General features: G+C 44.8%; 1 protein-coding gene across 1 annotated transcript in view; it reads left to right on the forward strand.

Annotated features, from left to right (window-relative positions):
- Nucleotides 1–7,492, forward strand: part of ALDH1A3 (aldehyde dehydrogenase 1 family member A3) — a 59,236-nt gene extending 51,744 nt beyond the window's left edge. Inside the window, exons 11-13 of the mRNA XM_006129200.5 lie at nt 1,662–1,819; nt 3,135–3,209; nt 4,761–7,492. Of these exons, the coding sequence (XP_006129262.2) occupies nt 1,662–1,819; nt 3,135–3,209; nt 4,761–4,833 (306 nt within the window). The 3' untranslated portion in view covers nt 4,834–7,492. The remainder of the gene's footprint in view (nt 1–1,661; nt 1,820–3,134; nt 3,210–4,760) is intronic.
- Nucleotides 7,493–13,173: the final 5,681 nt, after the last annotated feature.

Raw genomic sequence — 13,173 nt, forward strand, 5'->3', positions numbered from 1 at the left:
TTCAACTGAGTTGCTTTCAACACGCAAACTCGTGATTCATGGGGCTTCTCCTGTTTCTTTCATTTGCAGTTTTGCTGCAAGTCCTGCTACTCTGTTTGCTACCAAGAGTTCATTGAGAACATTAATCTATGGGTGCATTTTTCCATTTCATCAGTGGACTACCACCCTGGACTACTGCGGTGGGCAAAAAGGCCTCCGCCAGCTGGATCTGGCACACCAAGCAGGTTGATCCGGCCCGTGGGTGCCCTGCCGCTCTCCCGCCCCTAGGCCATTTAGGACCTGTGGGCATGGGAACGCATGAAACTTCCTCCCGCCTTGCGAGTAGTACGCTGCTCTTCAAAGTGCCCGCCCCCAAGCTCTGATTGGCCTAGGGGCGGGGGAGCAGCGCGAAGTTTCCTCCGTCCTCCTCCCCTCCACCCCGCAAGGAGCGCATGGTACTGTGTGCTCCTCTCAAGATGGGGTAGTGCGGGAGGAGGCTTCGGGTGCTCCCCTGCCCCCAGGCCAATCAGGGCCTGGGGGGCAGGGGAGCACTCAAAGCCTCCTCCTGCCCTGCGAGGAACATGTGGTACTTTGAAGTGCCGCACGCTTCCTTGCAGGGTGGGGGAAGGGCGAAGGAAGCGTGCGGCACTTGAAGGAAGCGTGCAAATGAATCATGGCCTGTGGGAGGGGAAGCCCAGAAGCATCCTGGCCCTGCCCCTTCCGGTTTAGGCCCCACCTTGTCTGGGCAGCCCGGGGGCACTTCACAAATTTTTGAAGTGGCTCCCCGTCAAAAATTATTATCCACCCCTCTGTAATAGCATATGATCATCCATCCACACACACAAGTGTCTGGGCATTGCATCTGTATTGTTCTTTGTAAGAAACTTCAGTCATCTTGTGCTCTTCTGTGGATGCACATTGCCCTGGTCAATATACAAGCCAAGTTATGCACATGCACCTGCAGAGCAAGTGCATGCCAAAGTGGTGGGCAGCCACTTGTGCGTGCAAAATCAGCTGCGTATATCAGCAGAGGTGTAGAAAAACAGAGGCTGTAGAAAGCCTGGGTGAAATGTATGTAAATAATAGGGTTGCCAGATACTTTCACAAAAAATCCCGAACATGGCAGGTGAAAAAAATTGGTCGGGGGGGATCACTGTGCCTTTAAGTCTCCCTGCTCTCCCCGCCAGACGTGGCAGGGGAAAAATGTCCCCGCCAGCCTTCCATCCGAGAGAAACAGAAAATACCGGACATTTAACATGTTCAGTATTTTCTGCTTTTCTTTACCAGACGGGCCGCAAAAACCGGACACTTGGGAACCCTAATACATGATATATTTTAACTATAAAAAATCCCTCTTGAGCCCATAGAGAGTTAGAGTTCTGAATGGAGAAAAAAATGAACCATTCCAGAACTAATTCTTTGCCCACTTTAACTAGATAACTTTGCTCATGTAGATTAAAGAGTTTGCTCATGTAATCGTTGGAGCTTTGCATATGTCTGCTTCTGTTGTACCTAACTTTACCAATGGAATTGGGTTCAGGACCAGCAAGATCAGGTCCATCATACAGACTGAAAACATTAAAACTCCAACACTGAAGAAGACCATATAACATTTCTAAGTTTTTAATTTTTCAGAATACTCCCTGTTCTTTGCAGAGTAAAGCCTGTTTAATTGCTTACAGATTTTTGGACCCGTGCAGTCAATAATGAAGTTCAAAAGTATAGAAGAAGTCATAAAAAGAGCAAATAACACGGAATATGGACTCACAGCAGCAGTGTTCACAAAGAATCTGGACAGAGCTCTGACATTAGCTTCTGCACTGGAGTCTGGAACAGTCTGGTAAATGTTTCTGTCTATGGGATTGCAATATACAGAGGGTGTTTACAATATGTCTGAGGCCTGGTGTCCAGTAGCACTGACGCTGTGCTCCCTTCCTCTTGAAATGTTGTCCTAAGAAGCAATAGCCATTGCTCAAAATGGGATGGTGAGAGCGAAATGTATTTTACAGAAACCAAACTATTTTAGTTCCCACCTGTTTGAAAAATAATCTCTCCCGTGGAAAACCCCAACAGCATACGCTGCCTTATCAGATAACATGGCTTAGAAAAAACCTGTTGGGATGCTTTCTATTATGTGGTTACTCTGTACCGTCTCGAGCTATAAACAGATCCATCTGGACAGTAGATGGCACCATGTCACTGTTTTAAAAAGGGCAAATCTTTTTTTATTTATAAACAGACCTTTGTATTTTTCCACAATTTTACTATCACTGCCGGGAGGGTTTTTTTTTTCTTCGTCTGTAAGGATATTTTCTCAAAAAAATAGGCCTTTGGTTCTGAGGAAGGCATCCACCTCATCTATCCATGTGATACTACCGTTCTGTCTGTTGCAGCTGGCCAAATCCTGCTCACCTTCCTCAGGTACTGAAGTCAAGGGATCAGGATTTGAGTCCTCAATCTCACCACAGCTAGTGTCTTACAGGAGTAGGATCTTAGAAGAGATAGTGTAACATATACTAACCGGTGGGTTAAACACAGAAGTGAAAGTAAGTAGATGAGCCCTGGTATGCAGCTCCAGCAAGAGCTAGCTGAGCTATGGCAGAAGCTAGCAGGGAGCTATTTCAAGAGCAGGTAGGGACCCGGGTTGCAATAGGACAGTACCACTGGTTAAACTAGCAATTTCTTCTCTTTCCCATAGCACACATGTCTGATACAGCTGTGTTCCTACACCCACCACTGCTGGAGGGTCTGCTGTACTCTGGATCCTAACAAAGCAGTTGCAGCTGAGGCAGGCATGTTGAGACAAGGAAATAGGTTCTGGTTTTTTAAAATGTGTTTTAAAATGAGACTTTGAACCTATCATAGACACGGTTTAACATGTTTACATACGTGTTAGCTGATCCTGGATGGAAAATAGAAAAAAGGACCAATCTTTGTAGAAAATGATGGTTTCTCAAATATGTATTTTTCTTGAAAAGATAAAATCAAACTCTGTGGCTGAAATTGACCAAACTGTAGTGAATAAAACACTTGGGGAAGTCTATAAAGGAAAGAAACAGGCGTCTGTTGGACAACTCAGGAATATTAATAAACATGAATATATTTCTTAACATTTTCCAACTGTTTAATTTGATAAAAAATGTGTTTGATTATAGGATCAACTGCTACAATGCCCTTTATGCACAAGCTCCTTTTGGTGGCTTTAAGATGTCAGGAAATGGCAGAGAACTGTAAGTTGCTTTTTTGCTCAGTTCTGTTTTCTCGTTAGAAAATTAAATGTGATATTGGAAGTGTGATGACTTACTTAGGATTTCATCGAGCTTGCCATAAACTACTAGGGTGGGTTGTGTTGCCCTAAGACCTCTACATAGTCATTTACACCAGTGCAATGTATCCTAGAGTTTGAGGCCAGAAGGGAGGAGCCACCAAATCAGTCTGACTGCCTGTGTATCAGAGGCCTCCAACCTCTGCACATTAAACTCAGCAACTGAAATGAGACCAAAGTATTACAGCCCGCAGGAGACTAGACTGTTGTGCGACAGGTGAGACTGAGGGACAGGAGAGGCCAAGGCCCCTGGACAGTCAGGGAAATGATTGAGGGGAAGAGGGTATAAACACTTCCATTGTGATTTATTGGTGTGAACAGTGCCTTTAGAATCTGCGAATCTGTCTCACTCTCTGTACCAGTCATCCACTCAGTGCACTCTGTCCTAAATCTGTTTTTCAAAACTTGGCCACATAGCTCTTGTTCTAGGGTATTTCCTTGCCAGGTAAACATCAGACCAATGTTGTTGTATCATTAATTCCCCTTGCCTTGCCTGCTTGGGAAAGTGTTGGAGGGGATGGGTTCCTGTGGCCTGACAGAGTAAAAAAGAAAAGAATTCTGCCTCCCCCTTTCCACGTATTTTTAGTTACTGAATACAGGCAGTCCCCGGGTTACGTACAAGATAAGGACTGTAGGTTTGTTCTTAAGTTGAATTTGTATGTAAGTCGGAACTGGTACATATTGTAGGGGAAACTCTAGCCAAACATTTCTCCAGAGCTCAGTTTTATTCTCCCACACCTCACTTCCCTCAGTCCTTTATTCTCAAGCTGAGGTGTCTGCTGAGAAAAGCCGCTCCGCGTCTCCCTGGTCTGCTGGGGGGGGGGGGGGGGCTAGCTTCGTGTCTCTCTGGTCTGCTAGGGGGAAGCAGCTAGTGTGGGGTTGCCTCACCCTGTTTGTAAGTAGGGATCCGATGTAAGTCGGATCCATGTAACCCAGGGACTGCCTGTACTGTATATGCAGTATATATGCTCCCACACAGAAGCTTATTTTATTCTAAGGATGAAGACAGCAAGTGTAATTTTAGTTACTGTCAACAAGGTTATAATGGAAGCCAACTGTGCACACAGTGCCTTTCCTTCTGCAAACTCCCCACATGCAACATGAATTCCACCAAGCTGAGAACTGAGACATCTCTCTCGTCAATATGAGATGTTTTAACCATTGTACTAGTCTTGTATCAAAGCTTACAATTTATATATGACGTGTATTATGAGATGTGATGGGTCAGCTCTCCAGCTGGTGTAATTTAGTAGAGCACCATTGGTTTTGATGGACTTATGTTGATTTACAGCAACTGAAGATCTGGGCCTGTGTAGCTTATCGATAATGTAGTGATATTATTAAATAAGATGATCTAGGTCAATGCGCTTGGTGAAAGCAGCTATTGTATGTAGATTACTATGATTAAAAAGGCACATTTTAAGCTTTTGTAACTGCTTTATTTTCTTTCTTTCAGTGGTGAATATGCTCTGGCAGAATATACTGAGGTGAAAACAGTCACCATTAAACTATCCCAGAAGAATCACTGAGAGAGCTGGAGGCCTAAAATATGCTGACACTCTGAATGTGACACACAGACTAGGAGGGCATGTTCCAAACATGGGGAAAGGACGGAAGGGGGAGAAAACAGCACTTCTTACAAAGAACACTTTTTAAAAAAATTTTATATAAACTTTGAATCGACTGGACTTTGAACGCTCGTCAATTACCTTTTGGAGACAGAATTTAATTGACATATCAGCTGTCCATACTGCACACTCATATGCTGCATTCAGTGGACAAGCCCTTGGCTTTACATCAGTCTCTTACCAGTGACCAAACTTCCAGTCACGCAGTGCTTTACAGAAATTTGTTTTTAATCAAACCGTGGCTTTAAAGGCAAAATCACCCCCAGTGCCATATTAGAAAGACCCAAGACATCACTAGCATGAATTGTTAAAAGACCTGTGGACTTTAGTTGATGTAAACTAACATAGCTTCATTGACTTCAGTGGCATTGCTCCTAAATAAGCCAATGTAACACATATTGGGGTTAAGAGAAGAATTAATCCTGGTGGGGGTAGGGGGACTTTATGTTTTTATGGACAGTTATGTAAAGCACTTTTATCTGAAAGAGTTGTCTTGGTCTCTCAATACACACACCTCCTCTATAATGGAGATATCATAGTCCCATTGATCTCAGTAGGGGCTTTTCCATCAAGTTCAGTGGGACTCCTGGGGTGGGGGAAGGAGAACTTTTGTACCCCTTCTATTGTGATGACCATACTCTATGCATACTGAAAACAAGTAATTGACTCGCTAACCTCTCTGGCTTCAGAAGAGCTCATACAGTGTATGATGAATCTTCACAAAGGCACTTTTCAAAAGATGATTTTGCACTGCATCTACAGTAATGACGCCAGCGATCCTGCCAGTCTTGTAGCATGGTGTACACGCTGCAGAAAACACCCAGAGGATAGAAACCCAAACAGAAATCTTCCAAAAGAAACAGAAGGACAGAGAGACTGCAAGGTTTGCGTCTCACTTCTCCGCCATCGTTTTTTATCCCAACATGTGAATCTCATTTTGTTCAGCGAGAGCTGTTCTTTATTTGAGCAGGATTAGTAAACTCTCTAAGCCTCTCTTCTCCCCTTTCCCCCAGATGAACGTATCTTATCATAGATTTCTGAAAATATGCTATGAAAATCAAGTTGCCCCCAAACTGTTATGCAAAGTTTCAACGGTCTTCCTTTCATGGGCTGGATTACCAAGGGTCTATGTTGAGTGGAGGCCATTCTGCAACCACTGTAGGTGTGTCCCTGTCTGTTGAAGGCCCATGGTAGGAAAGGAAATTTGCAGTGGTATAGAATTTTTGCCACACTGGCAGGCCCCAAACTGATTTGAGGTGACTTGTGGCAAGGGTGGCTGGAAGATACTCTGATTCCACAGCCAGTTCCAGTGAGGCTCTCTGTAGAGAACCCTCAACAAAAACGGAAGCTGAGAAGAGGCAGGTGATAGGCAAATACCTCACTCAAGCATCATGGGAGCAAACTGACCTGAGGTCCATTACTCCTTTTGTGTCCCTACCTAGCATTGCTAAAGCAGGGAATGCCTGTTGACTTCATGGGAGTGCTGATCAGAGCCTTTTGTTGTCAAAGGGTGTTATGCAGGTGGCTACAGTCCAATGGATAATAAACTCCAGAAATTAGGGTTTAAAGTGCAAAGGCAGGTCTAATCTTTGTCTTGTGGGGCAAACAGCAAAGCTAGTGAATAACCCAATAACTTTCACCAGACATGCTCCTCCTGGAGAAGTAAGAATTTTTACCATACTAATAGATGAGGCGTATGGAGGAAGTTTGCATGTGGCTGAACTCCCTTGTTAGTCATTGAATTATGAGAGAAATGGGGATTCTGTGCTCCTTAATCTCGGATCACTCATAAATAACATATCACTGACAGCTGTACACAACGGGTGGGGATGAGGCATCTGCTCTCCCATAGCTGTAGGAGGTGGGACTTCAGGAGGTGCATCTGCAGAAGATGCCCAGGAAAGTCCAAATGGGAAAACTGTAAATATATTTCTATTTTTGTAGTACATTTAGAGAGATCTCAACTGTCTTATCAGACAAGCATTTTACTATTACCTACCTACTTACATTTTCTAGAGCTACAAAGAGATAATCTAGAGGCAAGGTATATAGTAAAATGAAGCTGGAATAATAATCGCCAATATAGCTTTCTGTATTTTTTGTTTGATTAAACTGCTCGGGGGCAGGGAGGAGGGAGATGAAAACGTGACATCTGAAATGTACAATCTGTTTTAGCATTTGTAATTTCACCTTTTTTTTGTTTTTCCTCTCAAGTTAAACAAATGACTTAGTAATGTATTCTCTTACTGTATAAATCAGGGTTTGACTTTACACACTGAATTGTCTAAATTATATATCAAATAACATTAGCCACTAACATAAAATGACCAATTAAAAGGTTTATATTCTTTCATTGCACAGTAATACTTTTCATATGAAATACTACTTTAATTTTTTAAAATATATTTATGAATTAGAGTACAGTTAATCTAATGTATTTTTATAGCTGAAGGTACATGGAAATGCTATATGTGTTTAAACCTCATGTATATATTTAGAATATGGGTATCTTTTTTGTAATGTTAACTTTTCTATTCTTAATAAAAATGTTTAACATTTTGTGGTATAGTTTTTATGTGTGTCACAGATGAGATCTTGTCCACTAAAAGTGTGGGGGAAAATCCTTCTGCCTTTACTCAAGTGAGGAATCATGTGGCTTCCCTTACTTGACACAACTAGAAAATCCAGGGACAGATGGGGATACCTGTACTCACATTGAATAGTTGTTTTCTGTTGTCTCATTGAGCTCAATGATAATACTCTGAATAAAGATCTCTATGGTGTGAGAATATCACACTGTAGTACTGATGAATAATTTAATTTTTTTAATACTACTACATATTAAAGCTCCATGCTTTTTAAAAAGAAAATTATAGCAGGGTTTAATTACAAGCCATATTTCATGGTTTAATCACACCAGTAATTCAAAGATTACTTTGAAATCTGCTCTGAATAAATTATATATGTCTCTATTTAGTTTAAATAAAATCTGGGGACTTTTCATCCAGCAGGAGTGTCTGTTAATCCAATCCAAAGAATACCTGTCTGTTTGATCAGTCACTCTGTCCTTAGCTCTCCTCTACGTGGTAATAGGATCTGTAACCTACAAAGCCTTTATCAGAATACATATTGAACCACTAAATAATTTGGCTCCCCTGTTGTGCCTACATGTGGCAATGGAGGAATGAGAGTATTAAATTAGGATGCCCATGCTTCCATGGGTTCAAGTTGACACTTGTATTCTCCCCTCTCTCTTCTCCTCTCCCCTCCCTGCCACTGCTCCATATGGACAGACTCCTTGCTTCCCTACATGTCAGAAGGGTTGTGGGCTGTTTCATTTGTGTCTGAAGTGTCTCTTGTGAGAGGTGCCATAGAAAGTAAAAAGAATCACTTTTCTGTAAATGATAAATTGCAGTCCCTTACAAGTGCCACTATGGTGGCAGATGATTAAGGTTTTGGGCAAGTTAAAGGGAAACTGTTGGAGATAGAGGAATGTAGCCAAAAAGACTGCAGTATTATCTACTGCTTCTTTATATTAATGTAGGGTGGTTTTTAAAAATATTTGGCTAACCCTGTCTCTGTGCTGCAGCTTTCACAAAACCCATCATCTCTAATGGAAGGTTTACTGGGCTATGGTCAACTGTAAATGTAGGTCCCACTACATACTCCTAGCATCTGAGGAAGTGAGTTGTAGCTCACGAAAGCTTATACTCTAAACATCTGTTAGTGAAGTGCCATGGGACTCAGACTAACACAGCTACCTCTTTGAAACCTATATTCTCATTGTTGCTTTACCTTTTCTTAAAGGGGCAATGTCAAGCAGTTTAGGCCAAAACAGCAGGGCAGGTATATATATGTGGAACAGGAAAGCAGGAAGAATGGCTTGGAAGAGCTTTGTTTTATCAGGCATCTACTACCTAGTGGATGACAGGAAAAATATAACCACTGGCTCCCAAGCAGGCACCAGAGATAACACTGCAGTAGAGGGAACTGGTACAGAGTGATTTGATGTTTTTTTTTCTTCTGAGACTTGACCCTGGGCAGAGGGACTCTTGCATGTGGATCTTGGCTAGTAAGACTAGGTACTCTGGTTGTTAGCACTCCAGTTACCCAGAGCACTCACACGGGGCTTATGTATTTGGCAACATTTCCAAGCCTTGTGAGTGCTGATTTATGCAAATGATTGGATGGGGTAGCGAATGGCTGTGGAAGGAAGAAGAGTTGCCAGATGGGTTAAAAAAAATACTCGACAAAAATTTGATAAAAATGTGTCAATCAAAAAAGAAAAAAACGGGAAAATTTGTTGAGCAAAAATGTTTTTAAAAAGCACCGGGGAGTAACCAGGGAGACCTGGATAGAAATGCAGTCCCAGCCCCTTTAATTGCCATGTGTCCTGAGTGGCTTCCGTTGGGTGCTGAGCCAGGCCCAGGAAAAGCAGAAAAACTTCCTTAATTAGAAAATACCAGACATTTATGTGTCCAGTATTTTCTCAGTCTGTTTACTGGACTGACCGGTTCAATAATGGACACCTGGTGATTCTAGAAGAAAGCCCAAAGGAGAGAGGAGAAAGTAAAGACCACCATGTGGGGAATAAAGAGAACTGGTCCAGAAATAGGTTGAAATGTTCCCAAAAATAAAAACTTCCAGATAGCTCCAGTTGGGAAAGAACGATAAAGGAGGAAGAGGCAAAAGAAAGAGGAGATGAGCATTGAAGATAGCTCTAGTAAAGGGTTGAACTTATTCTATCTCTACACAGTGAAGAGGATAGAAAAATAGAACTAGAAGGAACCTCTTGAGGCCATCAAATCCAGTCCCCTGCACTCATGGCAGGACCTGCTAGACCAGGGGTGGGCAAAAGGGCCTCTGTGGGCTAGATTTGGCCTGCAAAGTGGGTGGATCCGGCCCACGGAGGCCCTGCTGCTCCCCTACCCCCAAGCCAATTAGGCCCTGGGGGTGGGGGAGTGCCCAAATCCTTTTCCGCTATGCCCTCGCCCTGCAAGCAGTGTGCGGCACTACGTGCTGCTCGCAGGGCGGGGGTAGAGCGGAGAAGTCGTCACGTGCACCTCAGGTCTTAATTGTCTGGGGGCATGGGAGCACGCAAAGTCTCCTCCCGCCCTGCGAGTAGCACAGGGTGTTTCCTGTTTAGGCCCCGCCCCTTCCAGGGTGGTCCCAGGGCTACTTCACAAATTTTTGCATGAGTAAACATGCAGAATTTGTAAAAAATTATTGCCCGCCACTGCACTAGACTGTGCCTGACAGGAGTTTGTCTACTCTGCTCTTAAAAATCATCAATCATGGAGACTCTACAACATCCGTAAACTGTTTATTCCAGTGTAAAACTACCCTGACAGGAAGTTTTTCCTAATATCCAACTTATACCTTCCTTGCTGCAGTGTAATCCCATTGCTTCTTGGAGTTAAGGAGAATACAGGCAGTCCTCGGGTTACGTACAAGATAGGGACTGTAGGTTTGTTCTTAAGTTGAATTTGTATTTGTCGGAACTGGTACATATTGTAGGGGAAACTCTAGCCAAACATTTCTCCAGAGCTCAGTTTTATTCTCCCACACCTCACTTCCCTCAATCCTTTATTCTCAAACTGAGGTGTCTGCTGAGAAAAGCCGCTCCGCGTCTCCCTGGTCTGCTGGGGGGAAGCTGCCTCACCCCGTCTGTAAGTAGGGATCCGATGTAAGTCGGATCCATGTAACCCGGTGACTGCCTGTAATTTTTCTCACTCCTCCTTATAACCACCTTTTAGATACTTGAAAGCTGTTATGTCTCGCCTTATTCTTCTCTTTTTCAGACCAAACAAACCTATTTCTTTCAGTCTTCCTTCATATAGGCCATGTTTTCTAGATCTTTAGTTATTTTTGTTGCTCTTCTCTGAACTTTTCCAATATGTCCACATTTTTCCTGAAATGTGGTGCCCAGAACTGGACACAATACTCCAGCTGTGGCCTAAAAATGTGGAATAGAGCTCAAGGATTACTTCTTGTGTCCTGCATACAACATTCCTGCTAATACATCCCTGAATAATGTTTGGTTTTTTTGCAACAGTGTTGCACTGTTGACTCATTTAGCTTGTATTGCCCCCTCAATCCTTATCTGCAATACTCCTGCCCAGACAGTTATTTCACATTTTGTATGTGTGCAATTGTTTGTTCCTTCCTAAGTGAAGTACTTTGCATTTGTCTTTATTGAATTTCATCCTATTTTACAGACCATTTCTCTAGTTTGTCCAGCTCATTTTGAATTACAGTCCTATCCTCCCTAGTTGAGAACTTGAAAGTGGGAGACAACTTGGGTGAAAGTGATCATGAAATAAGAATTAATGATTCAGAAAAGGTAGGAGGGAGAACAGCAAAATAAATGGTAAGAATGATAATGTCAGTAAAGTTTCAGTCCTAATCTGTAGTGACTCGACTCTTTTGTATTTTTATGATGTTGTGAGCAAGTCATTGTTTCATGAGGCAAAACCTGGGAGTACACAAGACAAATCAGGCTCCTGAAAGGGGTATAGTAGTCTGGAAAAGCTGACAGCCACTGGTCTGCATTATCCTCTTACGTCTCCACCCCTACTGCCCAACACTCTCCTGCCTAACAAACTCCTACAGGCTGTGAACGCTGGCTCCTCCTCACTAGGGATGTGAGTAGTCTAGTTGACTACTCACTTCCCCCCACCCCTGCCTTGCTGCCTCTGTATCAGGAACCAGCTTAAAAATCGGTTCCCTCCAGCACCCTCTCCATGGGGCCACCTTTTCCCTCCCTCCCCCCGCCCTGCTGCCTCTATTAGAGGCAGCAGGTTGGGGGAAGGGCAGGGGAGGCTGCCGCAAAGTAGCCTTTGACCACCATGAGCCCAGGCTGGCCACAGGCAGAAACTAAGGATGTTAAGTAGCGAGTAAATTACTAATTGTGTACTCAATACAATTTGTATTGAGTATATGATTAGTTGATAAAGGGCCACTGCAGCTCTGCAGTTAAAATGTAGGAGCCAGGTGTGCAGGCAGCCTGGCTCCTACTACATTTAAACAGCAGAGCCGTAGCAAGTAGGTCTGGGACCTAGTGTGAGCCAGAACTGAGGAAGCCTTCCCTTATCGACTAATCCTGTAGTTGATTAAAAATGTTATTAACTACATGATTGGTGGATTACCCACCTCTTAACATCCTTACTCCTCACACCCCTTCCACACCCTTCACCTAGCCCTCCCCCTCCCTTCAGCTCTCCTCTGGCCTTTGCCCACACCCCCCTCTCTCCTCCTCCTCCTCCTGCCAGTTCTCTTCTCACCTACTTCCATAGCACTCACCCCACCCCTCTCATTTCTCTTCCCCCCTCCCCTGTCCTCCCTCCTATTTCTCCTTCCCATCCCCATTCTCCCTCTCCTCTCACATTTCCACCCACAGTCCCCTTTCTCTTCTCCTCTCCTCACTCCTTCACCCTTCCCCTCTCCCCTTACACCCCTGCTCTCTCACCCCCTCCCCTTCTCCCATTTCACCTCCCCATCCTCACTCCCCTTTTTCCTCCCCTCACACACCCCATTGTCATCCCCTCCCCCCTCACCTCGATTTCTCCTCCCCATCCCCATCTTCCTCCCCTCCCCTCACTCTTTCACCCTTCCTCTCCCCCACACACCCCATTGTCACCCCCACTCTCACCCATCTCTCCTCCCCCTCCCACTCCCATGTCTCATCTCCCCTCTCCCTCCCCTCCCCTCCATTTCTCCTCCCCATCCCCATTTTCCTCTCCCTCACATTCCCACTCCCACTCCGCCTTCTCCTCCCCTTCCTCTCACTTTCACCCTTCCCCTCCCCTCACACAACCCATTGCCACCCCCACTCTCACCCATCTCTCCTTCCCCTCCCACCTCCATGTCCCATGTGCCCTCCCTCTCCCCTCCCCTTCTCCTCCCCATCCCCATTTTCCCTCTCCCTCTCACCCCCTCCCCCATTCCCACCCCCCCCCCCACTCTCCCTCTCTCTCTCCCCCTCCCCTCCTCCCCCTCACCCTCCTCCCCTCCCCCACACACACCCCATTGTCACCCCCACTCTCTCTCCTCCCCCTCCCACCTCATTCCCCTCTCCCCCCCCTCCCCCATGTCCCATGTGCCCTCCTCCCCCTCCCACTCCCACCCTCCCCCTCCCCTCATCTCCCCTCTCCCCTCCCCTCCCCTCCATTCCCCTCTCCCTCCCCATCCCCATCCCCATTTTCCTCCCCCTCACATTCCCACCCCCACTCCGCCTTCTCC

The sequence above is a fragment of the Pelodiscus sinensis genome, chromosome 14, assembly GCF_052426305.1.
Source record: "Pelodiscus sinensis isolate ZL-2025 chromosome 14, ASM5242630v1, whole genome shotgun sequence".
NCBI lineage: Eukaryota > Metazoa > Chordata > Testudines > Trionychidae > Pelodiscus > Pelodiscus sinensis.